Source organism: Bidens hawaiensis, unplaced genomic scaffold, assembly GCF_021521415.1.
Source record: "Bidens hawaiensis isolate Kalapana, Puna unplaced genomic scaffold, B.hawaiensis_p1.1 tig00002935_1, whole genome shotgun sequence".
Lineage (NCBI taxonomy): Eukaryota > Viridiplantae > Streptophyta > Magnoliopsida > Asterales > Asteraceae > Bidens > Bidens hawaiensis.
In genome coordinates, this window is record NW_027491158.1 from 66,959 (window position 1) to 90,612 (window position 23,654).

Below are 23,654 nucleotides of genomic sequence, written 5' to 3' on the forward strand. Positions count from 1 at the left end.
AAACATTCAGCCCGGTTGTTAAACCGGCTACCATACGAACAGTTTTATCACTTACTTTGGCTCAATCATGGCAAATACATCAACTGGATGGTCACTAATGCTTTCTTACATGGCACACTCAACGAAACGGTTTACATGTATCAACCCATGGGGTTTCGACATCAAAATTACCCGGACCACGTGTGTCTTCTCAAAAAGTCGCTTTATGGACTTAAGCAAGCCCCAAGGGCATGGTACCAACGGTTCACCGATTTTGTGACAACATTGGGTTTTACTCAAAGTAAATGTGATAACTCCTTATTTGTGTATCACTATGGTCGTGACGTTGCTTATCTGCTCATTTACGTGGATGACATCATCCTCACCACGTCTTCTGATGCCTTACGAATTACACTCATGGAAAGCCTCAAAAACGAAAACGCTATGAAAGATCTTGGCCTCCTAAGTTATTTTCTCGGACTCAGGGTCTCTCGCCAAGGCAATGAGATGTTTTTATCTCAAAAAGCGTATGCACTTGATATTATTAAACGGGCCGGGATGGAATCTTGCAAATCTGTACCTATTCCGGTCGATACGAAGTCAAAATTAAGCAACTCGGATGACATTGTTTTTGAGGATCCAACTCTTTTCCGCAGTTTAGCAGGAGCATTACAATATCTTACGTTTACACGTCCCGACATCTCTTATGCGGTTCAGCAGATTTGTATACACATGCACTCCCCAAAGATGACACATTGGCATGCTCTACAACGTATACTCAGATATCTCCATGGTACATCATCATATGGCATTACACTTGGACCGCTTAACAGTATATCTTTGCGTGCCTACACAGATGCCGACTGGGCTGGGTGCCTCGATACGAGGCGTTCGACATCAGGTTATTGTGTTTATCTTGGGGATAACCTTATCTCTTGGTCCTCGAAACGTCAGTCCACAGTTTCTCGCTCTAGTGCCGAGGTTAAATACAGAGGTGTTGCTAATGTCGTGGCCGAAATTTGTTGGCTGCGTAACCTGTTGTTAGAGCTTCGCAAACCATTATCCCACGCCACGTTGATCTACTGTGACAATGTTAGTGCTATTTATCTCTCAGGTAATCCTGTTCAACACCAACGCACTAAACATATTGAATTAGATATTCATTTTGCTCGCGAACACGTTCAACGGGGTAATGTTCGGATTCTTCACGTCCCATCTCGGTACCAAATTGCAGACATCTTCACTAAAGGCCTTCCAAAGATTTTGTTTGATGATTTCCTCTCCAGTCTCAGCATACGGCCTCCTCACGCTTCGACTGCGGGGGTGTAATAGATCGGGTATAGTATATTCATATTTGTATTGGTTTATGATTAGGAATTTGTGTTAGTATATAATTGATATACTTGTAATTTAACTATATAAAGGGAAGAGAACCCATCAGATTATTCAAGGGAAAATAATTATTCTTTCAGGTTTCTTAAAATCTTCACTCTCCACTCATGTCTATTGAAGAAACTTTATTCCAACACTTTGACTCGCCACATGCAAATTTAAAAATATTGAATATATTCTTACTTTTACAATGCAAACCATCCTCTATCTCCATAGCATTGTACATGATAATAACAAAAGCTAAAGAGAAAATCTCACAAACCCGTCATCCAAACTAAACACATGAAAACTTTGCTGATTTGATTATCCCCTCCAAGCTATAACAACGTATATTATATCTACAGAAAGAAACATACGACGATTTTAGAGAAAACATCGAATTAGTAAAACACTTGATCAGACAATGTTAGTGCTATTTATCTCTCAGGTAATCCTGTTCAACACCAACGCACTAAACTTATTGAATTAGATATTCATTTTGCTCGCGAACACGTTCAACGGGGTAATGTTCGGATTCTTCACGTCCCATCTCGGTACCAAATTGCAGACATCTTCACTAAAGGCCTTCCAAAGATTTTGTTTGATGATTTCCTCTCCAGTCTCAGCATACGGCTTCCTCACGCTTCGACTGCGGGGGTGTAATAGATCGGATATAGTATATTCATATTTGTATTGGTTTATGATTAGGAATTTGTGTTAGTATATAATTGATATACTTGTAATTTAACTATATAAAGGGAAGAGAACCCATCAGATTATTCAAGGGAAAATAATTATTCTTTCAGGTTTCTTAAAATCTTCACTCTCCACTCATGTCTATTGAAGAAACTTTATTCCAACACTTTGACTCGCCACATGCAAATTTAAAAATATTGAATATATTCTTACTTTTACAATGCAAACCATCCTCTATATCCATAGCATTGTACATGATAATAACAAAAGCTAAAGAGAAAATCTCACAAACCCGTCATCCAAACTAAACACATGAAAACTTTGCTGATTTGATTATCCCCTCCAAGCTATAACAACGTATATTATATCTACAGAAAGAAACATACGACGATTTTAGAGAAAACATCGAATTAGTAAAACACTTGATCAGATAAAAAACAAACATAAAGTACTATCAACAAATAGTTATTGAAATTTATAAGATTATTTTTTTCACTAGCATCTAACTTTTATTAACAAACACGTCCTAACTTACTTATAAAGCTACAAAAAAAATTACATAAAACATTAGACATAACAATATACAACCCCTTTTGGATTTAGTATCATTAGTAGACAATAAATGTGATAATTAACTTCATTAGACATAATCAAGCTCATCAAAATTTAGTATACAACTTTAGATCATCTTTCTATTTTTATGTTTTGGGCGTACTCTGAAATCAACTAACAATTGGAGTCAATGATCAATTGTCTTTACTCATATTACTCATACTCATCAGCAATCCGATTCACATCGACAAAACCCACAACCAGTTCATCATCTTCTTCATCATTTTCCACATCAATGGCGTAAAGCTCGAAGCTTTAAACCCAAAACCTCATCTATGGCCAAAACCCACATCAAATCTCGCACGATCCTCGAACCCTTTGCCCAATTCAACCCATCTTCAGCTTCAATTCGATCTTTAGCCCTCTTTTCACCTTCCAATTTTGAAACCCTAATTTACGTTGGTACCGCTTCTGGTAAACTCCTTTTACTCTCTCTTAAACAACCCACTTCAGATTCTAGTAGTAATAATAATAATAGTAATGAGAATAATAATAGTAATGAGAATAATAATGGTGGTAATGAGAAGCTTAAGTTTGTAAGGCATGTTGTGGTTAGTGACTGTGCAGTAGAGTCTATACATGTGTTTGTTGAAATTGAGAAGCTTTTAGTGGTTTCGGATGGGTTTATACATTTTCTTGATTTGGAGTTAGTGAAATCGGTGAAAAAGATTGGTGCTTTGAAGGGTGTTAGTGTTGTTGGTAGACGGTTAAGGAGTAATAATTTGAATGAGGGGTTTTCGAAGTTGACGGTGGGAGGTGGTGGTGATGCGGTTGGGGGGTCGAGTTTTTTGCAGAGGTTAAGTGGTGGTGGTGGCGGTGGTGGTAGGGTGAACGGTGGTGGCGGTGGGAGTGATTTGCCGATTGATGATGATTGTGTTTTTGCGGCTGCGGTTGGGAAGAAATTGATATTGGTGGGGCTTGTTGGTAGGGATAATGAGAGTTATGATAGTATTGCGGGTTCGCTTGTGACTTTGAGAGAAATCCCGTGTGTGGATTTGGTTAGAGATTTGGTTTGGGTTGATGATTCGATCGTTGTGGGTTGTTCGAGTGGTTATTATTTGTGTTCGTGTGTTACGGGTCAATGTGGGTTGATATTTTCGTTTCCGGGTGTGTCGAGTGTGCCGCGGCTTAAGGTTTTGAAACGGGATTATAAGATTCTTATGTTGGTTGATAATGTTGGGATTATTGCTGATTCTCATGGGCAACCTGTCGGTGGAAGTTTGGTATTTCATGGGTCGCCGGATGGTGTTGGGGAGATGGGATCTTGTGTGGTGGCGGTTCATGGTGGTACGATGGAGTTGTATGTTAAGAAATCCGGGAAGTGTGTTCAGAAGATTGTGTTTGGTGAGGGAAGCGGTTATTATGCTGTAACGGATGATGAAGATGGAACCGGGAAGGTGGTGGTTGTTGCAACATCATCCAAGGTATGGTCAACTCTATAGTCAACTGAAATTTTGTAATCGGTAATTAACGATCGCTTTATAATCTAGGTTATTTGCTATTTAAAAGTACCTTTTGAAGAACAAATAAAAGATTTATTAAGAAAGAAGGATTTCAAGGAGGCCATTTTGTTAGCAGAGGAGTTACACGAGGATAGTGAAATTACAAAAGAGACCCTCTCGCTTGTTCATGCTCAAGTGGGATTCTTGTTAATGTTTGACTTGCATTTTGAGGAAGCAATCAACCATTTTCTACAATCTGAAACAATGCAGCCTTCTGAAATATTTCCACTCATCATGCCAGATCCAAATCGTTGGTCTTTGCTGGTACTTGCATATGCTTTCACCCGTCACCTATTTGTTGACTGTTAGGGCCAATTGCGTAACAAAGCTATCAACTTTTGTATAATTTATGTTCTACTAACCACTTATTTTAGGCCAAAACAACCATCAAAGTTCCAAACTTTTGATTCAAGCATATTACCTAAAGATGGTTTTCAGGCGCCAATTTAGGCCTGTTAACGAACCAAGCATATAGTAAATTTTTTGTGAACCTTTCAGCAGGAAGTTTACTTATGTTCGTTCATATAATAAACAAACGGACATGAACACAATTCTTTGTTCATTTTATTAAACGAACGAGCATGACATAATATCCCGTTCTTTCATTATGTTCGTTAATGTTTGTTTATAGTTACGTTTGTTTAGGTTTGTTCATTTACTTTCGTTTATATATGTTCATTTGTTAATGCCCGTTTAAAAAGTCAACTTTATTTGTTACTAATATTAATTTGAAATCAATTTGATTTGCATATGTTAAGACCATTTGTTGATGTACGTTTGTGTTCGTGGACTGTTCGTTTATAATATAAATGAACAAACATAAATGAGAACGAAGAAGAAAATCCATTCTTTTAAATGTTTGTGTCCATGTTCGTTCATTTAGTTAAAGTTAAACGAACAAACACAAATAAGCACTGCTCATGTTTGTTCGTTCGGTTCATTTAAAGGCCTCTAGGCGCCATGTCAGGAAAAAGTAAAAATTTTCAAAAAGTCATCAAAGTTTAAAATCTTTTAATTCAAGAAAATTACCCAAGATGGTTTTCAGGTGTCTTGTCCGGAAATGTCAAAGTTTACAAAAGTCAACGTCACATCATAATTTTGACCTGTTATCAAATCGGATTACCTTAAATCTAAACTTTTTGAAAAAAATCTAAAACTTTCGTTATCTTTATATGCAATTAGCCGTTATTATTAATGTTTTGATAACAAAATGTTTTTCAGGTACCTAAGAACCGTTATTGGGGGTTACACCCTCCACCTGCCCCTTTGGAGGGTGTTATCGACAACGGATTAATGGCAATTCAACGAGCTGTTTTTCTTAAAAAAGCTGGTTTGGAGACTGCTGTGGATGATGAGTTTCTTTTAAATCCTCCAAATAGAGATGATTTATTAGACTCCGCGTTAAAAAACTTAATCAGGTTTGTATGCTTTCTCGTGATGTTAATTTCATATGCTCTTATCAAAACTTCCTTTCACCCCATTTTCTATAAAAAAATTTGTAGGTATTTAAAAGTTTCGCGTGAGAAAGATCTGACATCATCTGTGAAAGAGGGAGTTGACACTATTAATGTATCTATATAGAGCTCTGAATTTAGTTGATGACATGGAGAGTCTTGCATCTTCTGAAAACTGGTGTATAGTGGTACGGGTCATTTTACTTTATTCTTTTGTTATCGTGTATTATTATCTTAAACTTTTGGTCAGTAACTAGAGATGCCAGTTTTATCATTTACTTATGATTGGCTTGATTTGGGTTGTATTTTTATCTCAAACGGGCCAAATGGGTCAGATGATTCAAGTTTTGAGCTCACACCGAACCAAATCCGAAAATTTGTTTCGGTTTCCATTTTAAAGTTTTATCATTTGAGCATGAAATTTGAGCCGATACGAATAGCCTCATATATGAATTTGGGCCTAATTTTATTTGGGTTAAATAGTGATTGCCTGATTTTGGCTACCATTTATTAAGTTTTTTATAAGTTACGTAAAATTGTTTTCTTTTTGGTTTTTTCAGTTCGGTTCTTTAGTTTTGGTTGATAGCAAAACTAAAACCGAACTGAAAAATCTGTTTTGAAAAACACATAAAAACAAACCATCAATTTCTAGTTGGGTTCGACTATTTTGGTTTCTTGCACAGCCTAATGGTTCATTTTGCTATTTAAAATATAATCATGCTTTACATTATATAAGCATAGGATAAATAAATAAATATTTAAATATTATGCAGGAGGAGTTGGAAACTTTGCTGAACGATTCAGGTCATTTAAGGAAACTTGCGTTCCTGTGCGAAAGTAAGGGAATGAGCTCCAAGGCTCTTGCCATCTGGCGAATATTGGCAAGAAACTATTCTTCGGGCTACTGGGTGGACCCCACAAAAACAAATGAAGAAAATGGTTTAGGTGTAAATATTATTTCTGGGAAAGAAAATGCGGCAACTGAAGCTACACGGATTCTTGAGGAATTATCTGATCAAGATCTCATATTGCAACATCTTGGATGGGTATGCCTGCTTTTTTATTGTTAATTATTATTATTATTATTATTATTATTATTATTACTGTTATTATTATATTACTAGTTTATTTTTCAGACAGTTACTTTTTTGTAGCTCATGGAAAACTTGTATTTTCAATTAGATTGCAGATATCAACAATATGCTTGCTGTTCGAGTATTAACGTCTGAAAAACGGGATCATCAACTTCCTCCAGGTAAGGACAGTTATGTAATTATTTGCACCTTGTTATATTTTACATGTTATGACCCGAACTCATATATTATTGCGCAGATGAAGTAATTGCTGCGGTTGATCCTAAGAAAACTGAAATTATTCAGAGGTATATCTTGAAATTTCACTATTTTAATTCATGTTTTTATAATTATTTATGCATATGACAATTTTCATAGCATTTACATGTTTACAGATATCTTCAATGGTTGATTGAAGATCAAGGCTCGGATGAACCTAAGTTCCATACACTATATGCTCGGTTACTCACCAAATCAGCACTTGAAACTTACGGGACCGAAAGTCCGTCAGAGCAGATTAACGGTTCAGATCGCTCAATATTTCAAAGTCCCGTTAGAGAGAGATTGCAAGTCTTCTTACAGTCTTCAGACTTGTATGATCGTGATGAGGTTCTTGATATGATAGAAGAATCAGAATTATGGTTGGAAAAGGTCGGTTGCAACAGGTCACATTGGGTTGAAGTCAAATGGGTCGGGTCGGGTTGACTTGAAACACGTTACGTTTATATTGAAAATCTGCTCTACTGTTTATTTTTGCAGGCTATTCTGTATAGAAAACTCGGCCAAGAAACATTAGTGCTCCAAATCTTGGCTGTGTAAGTTATTTATTTCAAAATAAGCAGTTAATATTTTTCCAGACAATTTTTTATTGAAGTTCGTAATTTGTGTAATGTAAAATTTTCAGGAAATTGGAGGATAGTGACGCTGCTGAACACTATTGTGCGGAGATTGGTAGACCAGATGCCTATATGCAGTTGGTTCTTTCTCTCTCTTTACTCTCTCTCTCTCATCACCGACACAAGTATCTTGATAATGAGTTGGAAAACTTACATTTTCTTGGATTTATATTTTCAGGTTGCTTGATATTTATCTAAATCCAACGGATGGCAAGAAGCCCATGTTTAAAGCTGCTGTTCTGTAGCTTCATAATCATGGAGAATCACTTGATCCTCTCCAAGTTCTTGAGGTTTCAAATCTCTATTTTTTTTTATTTTAATCCCAACAAAACACAACTTTATTGAACTTTGTCATACACAACTTTTATATTTAAAATGCTATTCATGCTAAAGTTTTTAGGTTTTATTTGCAGAGATTATCCCCAAACATGCCTTTACATCTTGCTTCCGATACAATATTAAGAATGCTAAGAGCGCGCCTTCATCATCATTATCAAGGACAAGTAGGTCCTTCATATAATTTTTTCATATTTTTTATGAAGTTTTCAAGCTACTGAAAGTTTGTCAATTTTTAGATGGTTCATAATTTATCTCGGGCGGTCAACCTTGATGCAAAATTAGCAAGATTGGAGGAAAGGTCTCGACTTGTACAAATTAATGATGAGAGTCTATGTGATTCTTGTCATGCGAGACTTGGAACCAAATTATTTGCAATGTATCCTGATGACACTATAGTTTGCTACAAGGTACCTCTTACTTTTGCTAAATATATAATTTTTTATATTGTTTTGTTATATTTTTATGGTGTTTATTGATAAAAAAAAATATAGTGAAATAGTCAAACATCGACCTCGTTTAACCTTTTTATTTTTATATATCATGTTGCAGTGTTTCCGAAAGCAGGGGGAGTCCACATCCGTTACAGGTCGTGACTTTAATACCGACCCTGTTTTCAAACCAGGGTGGCTTGTAACCGAGTGATTGCCAATATCCTCCATTTTTGGGGGGTGTTTGGTTTTTTTGATGCTGAGGTAGTAAAAGATCTGATGGATTATCAACACTGTAACTATGGTTTTGGACACGAGTCAACATCGGCCAAACAGATAGATACATAAGACGGTCAAACCTATACTAAGGCGCGGGTTAAATTAGTGGTGAGTTGTTATAGGCTTGTCTAGTTTTACACTGATGCAAGACCCTGACCTTTTTTGTATTGTGTCATTCAAGATGTGTAAAGTATTAGCTTGTATGTCAAATGGCTGGCATTTGTTGTATTTTTGGAGTTATTTTGATGGCGAGTTGAGATGATTAATGACCATATTTTCACAAACAAAGAACATGAGTCTTGATCGAGTCGAGATGGCTTGTGCATTTATGACAATTTGTGAATACGAGTTTAGTCTAAACATATTTGAGTCAGTTTTAGCTTGAAACCATGTGGCGATAGACTTGTCCGAAATATAACATAATCAAATTATGCATTCAAATACAAATTTCGTATGAAAGCCATCATAAGAAAACTCCAAACAATCTACAATCAAAGCCATCGCGTAATATGATGAACCTTACAGTAGGACATGGTGGCATGTTCAAGTTCAACAAGAGTACCATATTTCTACAATTATTAACGAGTCTACTCAATATAAGTTTGAGGATCATCGAAAACTTCTTTGAAAACCTTCTTCAATTCAGAATTCCCTTAACTTACAAATGTATGAAGTTGTTTCGCAACTTCCTACTTAACCTCATGGGCGGATCCAGTTAAGAAATAAGTAGTCCCCCGGAATCACCCGAGTTTCGAAATAATAGTATATTGGTATATATAAACTAATAGAGTGAACCACCTATTAAGTTAGGAGAGAACCATCTTATTTACATTAAAAGAGTGGCTAATCTAGTGGATACAAGACACCGGTTTTGTTAACTAAAGGTTACAAGTTCGAAACCCATCTCCTTAAACCATTTTTTGATGCAAGTTTAGGGTTTTATAAAACAAAATTGTTACAATTATATAAAGTTACAGACGCCGCTCTCTCCTATTATATTTATATTATATGTTTTATAATTTCCAATGACAGTGTCTTTTTTATTATGATTTTATGGTCTTTTTATTATGTAATGAACTTTGCCCGAACCATCGAACCGACCCGAATTTTTTTATCCGACTTCATGAAATTGAAGCATCTAACATTACCACTTGAAAAAAAATTCCTGGATCCGCCACTGCTTAACCTGAATTCTGATTTAATCGAACTCAATAAACTCAAGAGCCACAACACCGGAATCTATAACGGTTCGGTTATCAGGTCATATTTCCACAATTGAAAACCCGAAAAAGCTGACCCAATAAAATAACATACTCCGAAAGTATAAGGTTTAAGTTTGAAAATTCAATTCTCTATCGTTCCGCCACTCTACTCTACTACCTCCGGTGACGGCGCACCTCACTGGACCACCACATCCCGGCCGACCACCGGATGTCTGCCGTCGTAATCCACCGCTCACGAATCACTCTCATCAAGGTCCGTAACTCTCTAATTTCCAATTCTACCCTCAACCCAAAACCCCAAATCACCCAACACTCACCATTCTCCAATAAAACCCATGACCCACTTCAAGATTTCTCACATTTCAACTACTCACATATCCAAGATTCCATCTTGAACCCGAATGAAAAACGGGTAATCCAGTTAGGGTTAGTTAAAATAATCAAAACCCATCAAGGGTTTGTCTTGAAAGCCTTTTCTAGTAACAAATTTTGCTCCTTTTTGTTAGTTAAGATCATGAAACTGCTTCGAAACCGAGACGCCGCATTCGGGTTTTTTAAATTCGTGTTCCGGGATGAGTCAGATAGTGCGGTTAGGGCGTGTTGTGTGTCGTGTCATGTTTTGGCTATGCAGGGGCGTCGGGTTGTAGCGCAAGATGTGTTGGCCTGGATAATATGGAGAGTCGGATTGTTGAGAAGTCGGGACGTTGTGGAGTTTATGTGGGAGAAACATTTCGGGTACGAGTCGGATTTTTCGGTTCTTGATTCGCTTATGCGTGCGTTCGTGAAGGTTGAGATGCATTCACGGGCGTTGGAGGTTTTGGAAAGGATGAGAGGATTAGGATTGCAGCCGTGCTTGTCTGCGCTTTCGGTTTTGTTTAGGTTGTTGCTTAGAGTAGGTGATTACAGAAGTGTTTGGAAGTTATTTAGAGATATGGTTAAAGTCGGGCCTCGGCCGACGAGTATTACATTCAATGTTTTGATTCTAGGGTTTTGTAGGAAAGGAGAGATTCGAATTGGAGAGACTTTGTTACATTTGATGAGTAAGTTTCTTTGTAAACCGGATGTTTATACGTATAACATTTTGATTAACGCATATTGTATTCGTGGACGAACTTTAGATGCTTTAAGTTTGGTTGATTTGATGGTTGAGAGTGGTTGTACTCCGAGTACCGCCACGTTTAGTACGATTATTAGCGCGTTAAGCAAAGAGGGAAACATCGTGGAAACGAGAAGTGTTTTTGATAAAATGAAAGATACGCGCGTCTCTCCAAATACGATCGTGTACAATGCGTTAATGGATGGTCTTGTTAAAGCTAGGGAAATTGATCAGGCGACAATGCTTTTTGAGGAAATGAGAAGTAATAATGTTAAAGCGGATGGTGTGACGTTTAACATATTAGTTGCAGGGTTTTATAAGTATGGGAGCGATGAGAATGTTGACCATTTGTTAAGAGATTTATCAACGCCTGATTTGCTTCCGGATTATTCTTTACCTGATGTATCAGTAGCAAGATTGTGCTGGGTGGGTCGACCCGATGAAGCCACCGAGCTTCTAGAAGACATGGCGAAAAAGGGTTTACCTATTACAGTAACTGCTTTCAATTCTATTATTTCTGCTTACAGTAAACAAGGATTAGAAAAGAAAGCGTTTGATGTGTACCATATGATGATTAAGTTCGGTTTCACGCCTTCATTTTCTACATGTAATTCTTTGCTTATATGTTTGTCACGAAATGGCAAATTACAAGAAGCAGAGGAGTTAATGTGGTATATGAAAGATAAGGACTTTTCAGTTAATCGAGTGGCTTTCACCGTGCTTATAGACGGGCATTTCAAAACCGGGGATGTGACGGGTGCTCAAAGATTATGGCTTTTTATGAAAAATGTTAACGCAGCCCCCGACACGGTTGCGTTTTCTGCGTTTATTGACGGATTATCTAAAGCTGGTCTTGTCGATGATGCTTACAATGTGTTTTCAGAAATGAAAAATAAAGGTCTTGTCCCAAATAATTTTACTTACAATTCTTTAATTGCTGGATTTTGCAACGCTGGGAAGTTAACCGAGGCGTTGAAGTTAGAAAAGGAGATGAGGAAAACAGGTCTTCTTCCTGATATGTTTACTAATAATATTATCATTAACGGGTACTGTAAACAAGGTAGGATGAAATCTGCTATTAATACTTTTATCGACATGCATAATATCGGTTTGGTACCGGATATTGTTACTTACAACACGTTAATAAGTGGATACTGCAAGGGGTTTGACATGGTCAATGCTGATAATCTTGTTTATAAAATGTATAATAGCGGGTGGGACCCGGATGTTACTACATATAACATTCGGATGCACGGTTTATGTGGCAGTCGAAGAATGAACCGAGCGGTTTTGGTGTTTAATGAGCTTCTTTCTTCTGGAATTATTCCAAATACGGTAACTTATAACACAATGTTGAATGCAATTTGCAATGATATACTAGACCGTGCTATGATTTTGACTGCAAGATTGCTTAAAATGGCTTTTGTTCCTAATATTGTGACAACCAATTTGATGTTGTATCATTTGCGTAAGCAAGGATTGCCAGAAAGGACGTTGATGTGGGGTCATCATTTGAAACAGATATGCGTTGAATTTGATGAAATAACTTATAAAATATTGGAACGCGCTGACCGTGACATAAAAGAAGATGTTGTGTATTTAAGAGGGGCATCGGGAAAGAGCCTTTTTCTAGACTTTCTTATGTACCTTACGTATGACTATTTATACAGAAATAAGGTTTACGGTGAAACTGATATTTCTGCTATAAGAATGCTCGACAATGGATCTGCACGTGTTCATCAACAGCCAGTGTTAGAAGTCAACAAGTGAAATTGTCCATTATAACTATGGTTTGAAGATGTGATCAGCTGCTCGGTGATCTTTATGGAAGTTTCAGATTATGATTCAAATGCACAAAAGGCTCTGTTGATGCTGAGTTTTATGAAACTTCATATTGGTATATGTCAACCCTCGATGTTGTTAACGATTTGGTAGTTTATTTTACGTTGTCATTGATAAAGTACATTATGAATACTAGTTCTATGTCTACACACATGTACTCGAAAAATAGATGTATCAATTAAGTAAAGGGCATCTTTATAGATATAATATAATAGACATATCTTGAAACATTGTTCGTATATTTAGGAGTAAAATGTTTTTTTTTTGTTTTTTTTTTCATTTAGTTTGCATTTTGTGATATTTATGTAAAATATGCAGGTTGGTCAAGAATATGAGCCAGACTTGCAGGTCAAAATCAAACTATGCATACAGATCATATGGTCGAATTATTCGATGCAAGATTGAGGTATGCTTCACTGTCTTTGCTTTTAGAATTTTCAAATATCATGCCCGTATGAAAAAGTTGTGGGATTGTTAGATCTTGTGAAATAGTAATGAAAGTATATATTTTATGCAACTTTTTTTAGTTGACATCGATGCATCGTTGGTAGCTATGTTGCGTTTGTAAGCAAAATTATTTGATTCATCGTGTATGTCAACAGCAGAAATGATATTATAAACCTGATCAATGAACGAATAGGTTATATAATATTAGTCACTTTAATTACTAGCTAGTAAACATTTTTAGCTCTTGACATCTAAACATTGCATCTCATATATTTCCACATTCTGACTATTTAGACTGTAAATAAAAAATAAAAATAAAATTATACAAAATTTGGGCGATATTAATTATTTTCCAAATGGATCATGTGATTCAAGACACTTTAGCTCTATGCATTATCATGAACCCTTTTTTACTAACTCCCCCAACATGTTCACTTAACTTAGCCAACTGAGCCAGCCTTCTCTTAGATGACTCTGATGCTTCCTTTGACTTTGACTTTTCGGTCAACTCGTCTGACTCATCTTCATCTCTTTCAAACTTCTTATTTGATGGGCTTCCTTCTGTAGATTCTTCTAGAATTTGCTTCAACGATTCCACAACTTGACTCATTTTCGGTCGGTCTTTTGCACTTTTTAGCAAACAACTGTCTGCCAGCTTGGCAATCTTCCTTGCAGCAGTGAGTGAGTATTGGCCTTCTAGTCTCGGGTCGATAATGAGCCCAAATTTTTTACTGTTGATTGGATACCGTCTTACCCAATCTAGTAACCTTTGGTCTTCTTTTGGTCGATTTTTTTCTAAAGACTTTCGACCTGTTAAGATTTCATATAAAACGATACCGAAACTCCACACGTCGCTCTTAGCTGTAAGATGACCTGTCTCGATATAGTCTGGAGCTGCATAACCGTGTGTGCCCATAACCTAGAAACACAAGCCAAAGAAATGAACGTTTAGTGAACCCTTCAGTGAAAAGTTAAACACACTTACTGATGTCTTGTTCGCTCATTTATGTTCGCGAACATTCGTTTGTTTAGCTCATTACTTTACATTTTTTCAAGTTCTTTCGTTTACATATTCAGTTAAATCTTTTAAGTCTACGAAAATATAGTCTAGTTTTGTGAAAATAAAATGTCACCACTTACAATGTAGTCTAGTTTTTTTTTAATCTTTTAGTGACTACAGATTGATGTTCAGGTTTACTTCAAATTGATGTTTGCTTAATCATGTTCGTTTAAATTCATGAACTGTCCGTTTACATTGTTAGCGAACAAACGGAAACGAACAAGAAAACTCTGTTCTTTAGTTGTTCGTGTTCGATCGTTTAACAAACGAACGTGAACATAATAGTTACACTAATAAAGTACATACCGCAGTTGAGACATGCGTGTTGCCCTCTGTGGGCCCCTCTCTAGCAAGCCCAAAATCCGAGAGCTTTGGGTTGAAATCTTCATCCAATAGAATATTTGATGTCTTAAAATCTCTAAATATGACCTGAAACCATTCACAAACATATCATAGGTTTATTACTTTATTGTTGATTTCTTTATTCTTTAATTAAATGTTTATGATAATAATACTTGAGCTTCTAATTCTTCATGCAGATATGCAAGTCCTTGTGCTGCTCCAAGCATGATTTGAAGTCTTCTTTGCCATGGAAGAGTTTCATGAGAGTTCCTGAAAAGATGATCTTCCAAGCTTTTATTCGGCATGAACTCGTAAACTAACAACCGTTGGATCCCTCGCTCGCCATCTATCGCGCAGTATCCAATTAGTTTGACCAAGTTCGGGTGGTCAACTACACCAAGAAATTGTACTTCAGCCACCCATTGTTTGTGACCCTGCATTTTGTACATTCAATGAAATTACTTGTCAAATACTACAGGGGCAATAATGTAATTGTAATAAGTTTATAAATCATATTCATACCTGAAAACCATCTCTGTTTAGTTTCTTAACAGCAACTGCAATGGGATCACCATTGCCATCAACCGGCTTAATCGAGCCTTTATATACGCATCCAAATCCACCTTCTCCAATCTTTCTCAACCTCGTGAAATCATTAGTCGCTTGTCTAAGTTCCGCATAAGTAAAAACCCTCAATTTCCCGGCCTTTTCTTCGTACAATTCTAGGATGCCACGTGGCGAGTTAGCTGATCCCGAGGATTTGGTCACTCGATCTTTACCCGAAACTTCCTCTGATACTCTCGAATTGGTTTCGTCTTTTAGTATCGGTGCTGATCTTTGACTCCTGCTTCTGGATTTATCTTTGAAGTAATGAAAACACTTCATCTTGTTCTTGAAAGCTTTGAACATGCACTGAAATATTGGTGATCTGTGACTTAAAATGTTTCAAAGAAAGGTTATTTAGGTTGGAATCAATATACCCATGTAAGCAATCTGCAAATTTAAGGTGGGAAAATGGTTAAAACTGGTGGAACTCACAAGATATGCATGAATGATTCAAGAAAGTTGGTAAATTTTCTTATATTCTAGAGTTGTTTGTCTAATTGAAGTAGCCTTCTTATGACAGTTACAGGAGTTGAATTCAAATATCATAAAAAAGTTTGGTTCTTCAAAGTTTTCTTGCCTTTCTAACAAAAAGTTTACTTTTTTTTAAGAAAACTGCAGAAATATATTTAAGCAAGAGAAGTAGAGATTGATGACTTTTTCAGTCAAATTTGATATTTTTTTTATAAAGTCCAAGTTAGGTAATAACCAACATAGCAAACACCATGTACAAACTACAAAGTACAAACCTTTCATGACTAACCATAAAGAGAAAGAAATAGGGGGCTATTTCACCAAAGTTTGCTTTTGAGATGCTTCCAGTGCGCTTCAGGGGTTCTCGAGTCGGGGAAAGGGGAAGGACAGAGAGGATACCATCTAAGAAGGACAGGGAGGAGACCGCCTCTAAGACTACTCTCCTGGATGATAAAACTACCCGAGGGTTCGAAGTGAATGAATAATTATTGAGATGATAGCTAGGATGAACTTCACAGCGCATTCTTTCAAAGAGAAGAAAGTCTCAAAGAAGCCATTTGTAAACCTACAACTGACTTACTACTATCTTATTATAAGACAGACTGGGAGACAGAGGGGAGGCTCTATTCAACCATTCTAAAAAAGACTGGTTACCATATAAGAAGAAAGAAGAGACTGCCTACTGCTTTTGCTTTGAAAGCGGCTTGGAAGGAAAGACTCCATAACCAAAAGGCAAAGGCATTGGTCCTACCAAGTGTCCTACTAGGAATATAGGAAGAAAAACTATTATTCTTAGCAGTTGAAGAAGTGAATTGAATCACCCAATACAACTTTTCTCTACATACACACAAGATATAGATATAGGAACATATACTCATTCAAGAAAGCCAAATTAAAACCAACCCATAAGAGAAAGATGCCTACTTGAATGAAGAAATACATATTTTAAAAGATATATATCAAATGAAAGCTAAGATGTTGACCTGACTAGTTAGAGACAACAAGAACACCTCATGAGAGAGAGAAAGAGATAGTACCTTGTAAGAGAGGCAATTGGATAAAGATGAAGAAGAAGAAGATAGAGATTCAACAATGGTGTGCTATCTATCATATACAAAATCATATTCAATACTTAATAAAGCTGCCATCTTTGTGTTTGTTTTGGTGGTTGGTTCAATATCTTGAATATGTAATTAATATATGCAACAAATCCCATATTTCAACATAATTGCATGATAAACACTTTTTTTTATTTTTTTATTTTTTTTCCTTCTAGAAAGTTTTGTTTATACTATTATTATTCAATGCTTTTTCTTTCTCTCCCAAGATCCCAATTTATTTGGAAGTATGTGGTGGTTCAGCAATCACATGATTATAATAATTGTTGCTACCATTGAGAGATGAAATTGATACAAATACAATCTTAATAAATAATATTTATGAATGTGGATCTGTCTAGGGGTTCTATATATTGACCACTTTGACTTTCCGTACCGTTTTGTCATGATCTATGTAACAAAATAAAGTTGAAATCATGTTGCAACTTGCAAGTGGTGAGTGGGTTAGACATGTTTTTAGGTACATATTTATACATGTTTTAGGTATATGTTGCAAGTGTTGACCACTTCTAGAGTTTCAAGCACTTTTGGTTATTGTGCAAATGGAGTGTTTTTCTTTTGGTTATAAACTTATAATGTTTCAAATGAGTTTAGTGTTAACAATTTGATGGTTAATTTGTTTCAATATGTATTTCCATCCTTTGGTGTGCTATTCTTGATATCGGATATGGTCTCTGAAGGCCTGAAGCACATTGTTGACACGTGTAGTGATGTAGATTATTATCACCGGTTTGTATATCGGAATGTAATCACTTTATTAAGTTTTCTCAAGATATGTTTTGTTTTCTTTATGTATTTGTATATGTTTGTATTGTGTATTTTTGCTTTATAAATGCATATATTTGTAGGTTGTTTTGCTTAATTATTTTTATAGTAGTTTTTTAATATTAATTTACTCTTTTTCAGATAATAATAATAATAATAATAATAATAATAATAATAATAATAATAATGAATTGAGGTTTTTTGCTTATATTTATTAAGGCTTGGTTTAAATATTTAACCTAACACACTCACTATATAATTAACCATCTTTCAGATCAAACATTAGCATTTCTGAATAGTAACTACTAACAAGTACATCTTTGGTTCAAAAATCACTCGTGTTGTAAAGGTATTTTATGACTAGACTGGTGTAAGCTCTCGTTGTAATTTGGTTGTCATTTGCTGGTTGTTTGATCTCTAACGTTTTGCTAGTTGTTAAATGAAATTTTTCATTCCGAGATAAAAAAGAAAATTAGATTTATAGGTTTTTAATGTTTTATTATTTTTATATAGCAGCTGGCAATGTTGTTTGGATTTGATGCATGGCAATCTTCCTCAAATTTGATGTTTTAAACACTTTAATTAATAGTCACATTTTGACCAAATCAAAAATTCAACGTCTCTTTCTCTCCTATACAAATCGAGTGTGCTATTTAGAGAACTTTTTATATTATTTTTTCACACGTTTGTGATAAATTTGTTTAAAATGCGATTAGGAGCGACAGGAAAAAACTTAAAAGCGAGTTAACTAGTTGACACAAGACACCCAAAAACATTATTAAAACGGGAACAAACTGAATTCAAATGACACCAGTAATAAAATAGGGTTCTTGGGGAGCCAACGGTTTTCTCACATAGGTTTTCTCTTGAGAGTGGTCCTGGGGTTGGGACTGATAGAGTGGACTAATGTACGAGCTTCCCTTTGAGGATGTACCAGCCTAGAACCCCAAGGTTTCATTCGGGTGAGCCAATTACCAATCACTTATCCAAATTAGCCGTTTAAAAAAAGAAAGTTAGAAGCATAACTATTAATCTTTTCTTTTCCTAAAAAGAACAAAGTTATAATATCTACCGATCATATTACTATTGACTATTCAATTATTATTGTTATGATCCAATTATTCACTTCTAGCCGGCCATCAACTATCTTACCGTGTGATAGTCCTAAAGATTATATGTAACAAAGTTTAAAAACAACTCTTTTTTCTACTTAATTATCATTTTACCGCAAAAGGCCGAACAAACTCTCACTAAAAAGATAAATAACCAAATATAAGGTGTCTAAATTATTTAGTTTTGTTACTCCTCTCCTCTATATCTATGTTTTTATATGTATAGATGATAACTTCAAATCCAAACAAGACTTACGTATATTCATACAAAATTTTGTCCTTTCTCTCTATAATAGAGTTATTCGGTTATTGCTTACTAATAATAGCTGAAAAGGAATACCGTTGACAAAATAATCAAACATATTTATTAAAAAACTAAATGCTAAAAAAAGCATATTGTTGACTTATGAAATCATCAATTCATATTTACTATTTTATCTTCGAAAATATACAAATAACATGTTTTAAGTTTGTTGAGCCGTCAATTGATGTTCTTATGTCACATTTATTAGTTCTAATGAAAGAACCCTTCTTCTTAACCATATGATGTTTATTTTGATAAATTTTATTGGACAATAGTTTACTTATAAAATATATCAATACAAAGTTAAAATAACTTAATAATTTCTGGTTTCGAAATCTGTAATATATGTTATTTCATGTGTGAAAGTAATCATATGTTGGTGGTCTTCTTTTTATGCTCATTGAAGTAAATGAACCTAGTATTTCCGATTTCGAAGAACCTAGGATCAATTAAAGTTTTTTGATTGTGATGTAAGATTCAGTTTTCTTTAATAAACTTAGTTATTGTTACTTCTATAAGTTAAAACTATAATATTAATGTTACATAAGATTTGTACGTACCCATGGTTCTGAGTAACAATTATTGTTGATTAAACCAGGTTCGCAAACGTAACTAATCTGCTCCTATAAAAAATTACTTTTTTAAGTATACATAAATACACCGATTAACTCCAGTTAAATTACCAGCTAAACCGGTCAACTAGATTCAAAAGTTAAACCAATAAACTACCTATTGGGTTTCAACGGTGGTTCGGAACGAAAACGGTCAAACATTTTAAACCCGTTTTAGTTAATTATTTCGTTTCAATAAATATTAATCATTATTAATATACAAACTTAAACGAACTATAAAAACGCAGCGAAACGATTAAAGGATTAAACGAACCAAAACCGAAAACCCAAAAAAACCCGGATCCGATTACAACCATTATACGAGTACGATTAAACGAAAGATAAACAACCATAGATGGGTATTCGATATACCTCGGTTATACACAAACCGGGAAGGCACACCGAAGGCTTAACGAGATGAGCTAGCTTGACACAATCAACAACACCAAACAGATCCGGCGACGGCGGCGGATTCCGGTAGGCTGTACGGTGGCGGCAGTAGACGGAAAACAGCAGCAGACAACACAGAGGAACAAAAGCTGTAAGCTGTATCAAATACCCATGTGTTGCTAGAGACAGTGAAAAGTTCAATAACGTATATGAAAATACCTCCAGAAGAGCCTTCACCATTGGCTCTTTTCTTCTTGATATCAGCAAGGTACTCGGGGCAGTTTCTCATCCAGTGCACCATTTGGTTGCATTTGTAGCACTTGCGCTCCTCAAAGGGCGGCACCCTTTTCTTTGCAACTACCTTGTTAGTGTTGGTGGCAACATTGGCAGCAACAGTAACTTTCTTCTTGTCTTTTCCCTTAAAACCCCGATTCTTTGGTTTTGGCTTTTTGACACCAGCAGATCGAATCATCAGAACTTGATTGGTCCTAGAAGGAATGTACATCTCAGCCGTCTTGAGCATGTTATGAAGCTCCGGCACTGTCTTCACCCAACCATTCATGTTGAAATTCATTACGAACTGGTCGTATGAGTTGGGGAGAGAGTTGAGAATAAAATCCGATGCCATCTCATCGGGCATGGGATAATCAAGTTTCTTGAGCTGATCGATGTGCCCCTTCATCTTAAGAACATGAGCACTGACTGGAGACCCCTCTGCCATCTAGCAACTGATGAGTTGTTTCATGGTGTCGAAACGTTCTTGACGGGCTTGTTTCTGGAACATGCCCTTGAGTTGCTCAAGCATCTCATAGGCACCAAAGTCTTCCAAGCCTTTAGCAAGCTCAAAAGTCATGGTGGCTAGCATAATACAGGAGACCTCAGCCGAGTCATCCTTATGTTTGTCAAGAACTTTTCGAGCAGCGGCTGTGTTGTTTTCAGGCTCGGTTGGAACTGGTCCATTGAGAACATACAGGCGCTTTGCAATGGTCAGAACAAGTCTCAAGTTGCGGTGCCATTCGATGAAGTTGGTACCGTTCAGTTTATCCTTCTCAAGGATAGTCGTAAGGGCGTAGGGTGAGTATTCGTTTGACGACATCTGATTAATTAAGCAAAAGTAAATTTAATTAGTATTTTCGACGTTGTAGTCCTATTATTAATGACCCAATAACATTAATTAATTAGGAGTATCAGAATCCGGCTTCCAGTTATTAAAGACAGCTGTAGCACACAACATTAATAAGTGGTTAGGCAGACTGACAACGATTGCCAATTGTGAATAGAGCACAACTCTCGGTTATGAGGCTTATAGAGACAACGATTGTCTGTATAGATACGTTTAGCCTCATCTTTGCCAACTTTAAGTCTCCAGACAGCTTTAGCACGTAACAGGAGAGTAAAGTAATAGTTGTCCTAGTACCGTGACGTGTGAAAGGGCCGAATATGTCAACGAAACGCTTTCATCTTGATGGGATATGCTAGAAAACAAGTGCGGTGTTGTAGCTTCAAACACTCGAAATTTCGCAATATGCCTCAAGTGTGACTTATAGTAGGATTGACATAAACTATTGGTTTTAAATTGGGATAAATTTTAAAATTACCAAATAGAGTAAAAGTCAAATTTTACTGTATTTATTATCGGGACGAATAGATGAACCCTTTCATCTCTCAGGACACTTAGTTTAAGATAACCTATTAAAAACTAAGTTTGTCGCGATATGACTAACCAATTTTAAGTTAATAGAAAATAACTTATTAGTTTTGGAAATCAAAACGTTTTTAATTTGCAAAACATAATTGGTTAATAAAATGTTTATTTTCAAATTTATTTGGTATAGGTCGGTGATATTATAATCATATTATAAATAATCCAAGCAACCACAAATAGCAAATAACAATAATATGTAAATCCTTATGGCCAAAAGGTGATCGGTCTCGCTAGAGCCAATTAGGGAAACCGATCGGGTCAAGGGGTTCACAACACAAACAACCACAAGGATGGACTTCTTCGTGCATCCCGTCATCTTGCCCGAACTCCCACTAACTCCAAGAACTCATTGAGCTCGTCCTCGGTTATCTTCGCGTCTTCTTTATTACAAATTTATAAACTAACAATAATATGCCCTATTACAAATTTGAACCATCTTTATGGCCAAAAGAAAACCGAAAAATAAATAATAACCGTTTACAACTTTTGAACCATCCATATGGCCAAAAACAAGCTCAACACCAAACACAACCAAACAAACATAGGTCGGGGCCGGATTTACATATTCAAAAAAAATAAAATTTCGGGTCGTTTTGACTTGGTCAAATAAAATAAACAAAACTTTGACCAAATCAAAATCACCCGAAAACAGATCTAGATATATAAACTTTAAACGATTTAAAGTTTAAGACGTAGATCCGGTTTAAACGAACCGGTATCGACTCGTACGTTGTAACCTCGGCTCTGATACCACTGTTGGGTTTCAACGGTGGTTCGGAACGAAAACGGTCAAACATTTTAAACCCATTTTAGTTAATTATTTCGTTTCAATAAATATTAATCATTATTAATATACAAACTTAAACGAACTATAAAAACACAGCGGAACGATTAAAGGATTAAACGAACCAAAACCGAAAACCCAAAAAAACCCGGATCCGATTACAACCATTATACGAGTACGATTAAACGAAAGATAAACAACCATATATCGGTATTCGATATACCTCGGTTATACACAAACCGAGAAGGCACACCGAAGGCTTAACGAGATGAGCTAGCTTGACACAATCAACAACACCAAACAGATCCGGTGACGGCGGCGTTAAACGGCGGCGACGGCGGATTCCGGCAGGCTGTACGGTGGCGGCAGTAGACGGCAAACAGCAACAGACAACACAGAGGAACAAAAGCTGTAAGCTGCGGTGGTCCGGTGGCTGGCTGTGGTGGTCCGACGGCTGCCACGTTTTTCCGGCGGGTCTCCGATAACAACAAACAGCAATAGCAGCTGTAGATAGATAGACAAGAAGCACCAGTAAGCTATGGGAGGCTGAGATGGTGGTATGTGACGTCAAAGGACCGGAGAAGGTGGCGGCGCGTTTTTCCGGTGGCCGAAAAAAACGGCCGGCGGTGGTGGCAGCTGGACTAGTGTGTAAGAGAGGCTAGGGTTTGTTAAAATTACCATAAATAGATAATATTATGTATTTATAGATAACACATTTAGGGTTTAACAATTAAATCAATTTGGGCTTAAGCCCAATTAACCAAATAAAGCCTTTAATCAACATCCAGTCCACCTAATATATATTGTGTCGGGACTAATTATTATTTAAGTAGACCTTTGTCTCGTTATCCCCTGTGTAACTCTGTCCGGGTCACATTCGGGTCGGTCACGTTGACTTGACCCGAAACGACCATAAAATCCAACACTACCATCGCCTAACTACATGTTTATGCATTACTAATGTTGCTTTAGTAATTGAATCAAAGCCCAAAGGCTGCTTGGTATTAATTTTCTTGCAAGCGTTTAGACCTTACGATTTTTTTTATTTTTTTTCTAACGTCATTGGTCATTCAACATGTTTACCTAAGAAATATTTGAACTGACCCTTAAGATATCATGTGCCTGATAATAGCAAAAGACTAGTCATTC

The 23,654-nt window shown here is 36.2% G+C and overlaps 2 protein-coding genes and 1 pseudogene across 6 annotated transcripts; 2 read left to right on the forward strand and 1 right to left on the reverse strand.

The window, feature by feature from the left end:
• Window positions 1–2,757: 2,757 nt before the first annotated feature.
• On the forward strand, window positions 2,758–8,940 carry LOC143621747 (vacuolar sorting protein 3-like; annotated as a pseudogene). Its single transcript, XR_013151592.1, has 14 exons — window positions 2,758–4,082; window positions 4,149–4,424; window positions 5,382–5,578; window positions 5,663–5,802; window positions 6,388–6,660; window positions 6,797–6,869; window positions 6,947–6,995; window positions 7,083–7,338; window positions 7,447–7,502; window positions 7,592–7,660; window positions 7,762–7,873; window positions 7,997–8,086; window positions 8,159–8,329; window positions 8,472–8,940. The product of XR_013151592.1 is annotated as a vacuolar sorting protein 3-like (transcript).
• Window positions 8,941–10,024: 1,084 nt separating this feature from the next.
• Window positions 10,025–15,001, forward strand: LOC143621748 (uncharacterized). The gene is made up of 3 exons (XM_077093074.1): window positions 10,025–12,845; window positions 13,109–13,196; window positions 14,837–15,001. The coding sequence occupies exon 1, from the start codon at window positions 10,061–10,063 to the stop codon at window positions 12,716–12,718; it is 2,658 nt and encodes an 885-aa protein (XP_076949189.1). The 5' UTR covers window positions 10,025–10,060; the 3' UTR covers window positions 12,719–12,845; window positions 13,109–13,196; window positions 14,837–15,001.
• Window positions 13,459–16,815, reverse strand: LOC143621749 (putative serine/threonine-protein kinase PBL19). 4 transcript variants are annotated; one of them, XM_077093076.1, is made up of 5 exons: window positions 15,678–15,709; window positions 15,162–15,573; window positions 14,813–15,073; window positions 14,604–14,726; window positions 13,459–14,156 (listed from the first exon to the last, which is right to left on the reverse strand). In XM_077093076.1, exons 1-5 carry the CDS (start codon window positions 15,686–15,688, stop codon window positions 13,608–13,610), a joined length of 1,356 nt encoding a protein of 451 aa, XP_076949191.1. In that variant the 5' UTR covers window positions 15,689–15,709; the 3' UTR covers window positions 13,459–13,607. The 4 variants fall into 4 exon arrangements, with proteins under 4 accessions (XP_076949191.1, XP_076949193.1, XP_076949192.1 ...); XM_077093078.1 differs by lacking the exon at window positions 15,678–15,709 and adding an exon at window positions 16,754–16,815 and having other exon boundaries at window positions 13,460–14,156; XM_077093077.1 differs by lacking the exon at window positions 15,678–15,709 and adding an exon at window positions 16,620–16,645 and having other exon boundaries at window positions 13,460–14,156; window positions 15,162–15,632.
• Between the last annotated feature and the right edge of the window lie 6,839 nt (window positions 16,816–23,654).

Excerpts from the sequence above, each read along its gene's own strand:
- LOC143621748 (XM_077093074.1), top strand. The coding sequence starts at position 10,061 with ATGTCTGCCGTCGTAATCCACCGCTCACGAATCACTCTCATCAAGGTC.
- LOC143621749 (XM_077093076.1), bottom strand. Across the intron at positions 15,074-15,161 it reads TAAACAGAGATGGTTTTCAG|GGTCACAAACAATGGGTGGC; the intron begins GTATGAATATGA and ends TACAAAATGCAG. Across the intron at positions 14,157-14,603 it reads ACACGCATGTCTCAACTGCG|GTTATGGGCACACACGGTTA; the intron begins GTATGTACTTTA and ends TTGTGTTTCTAG.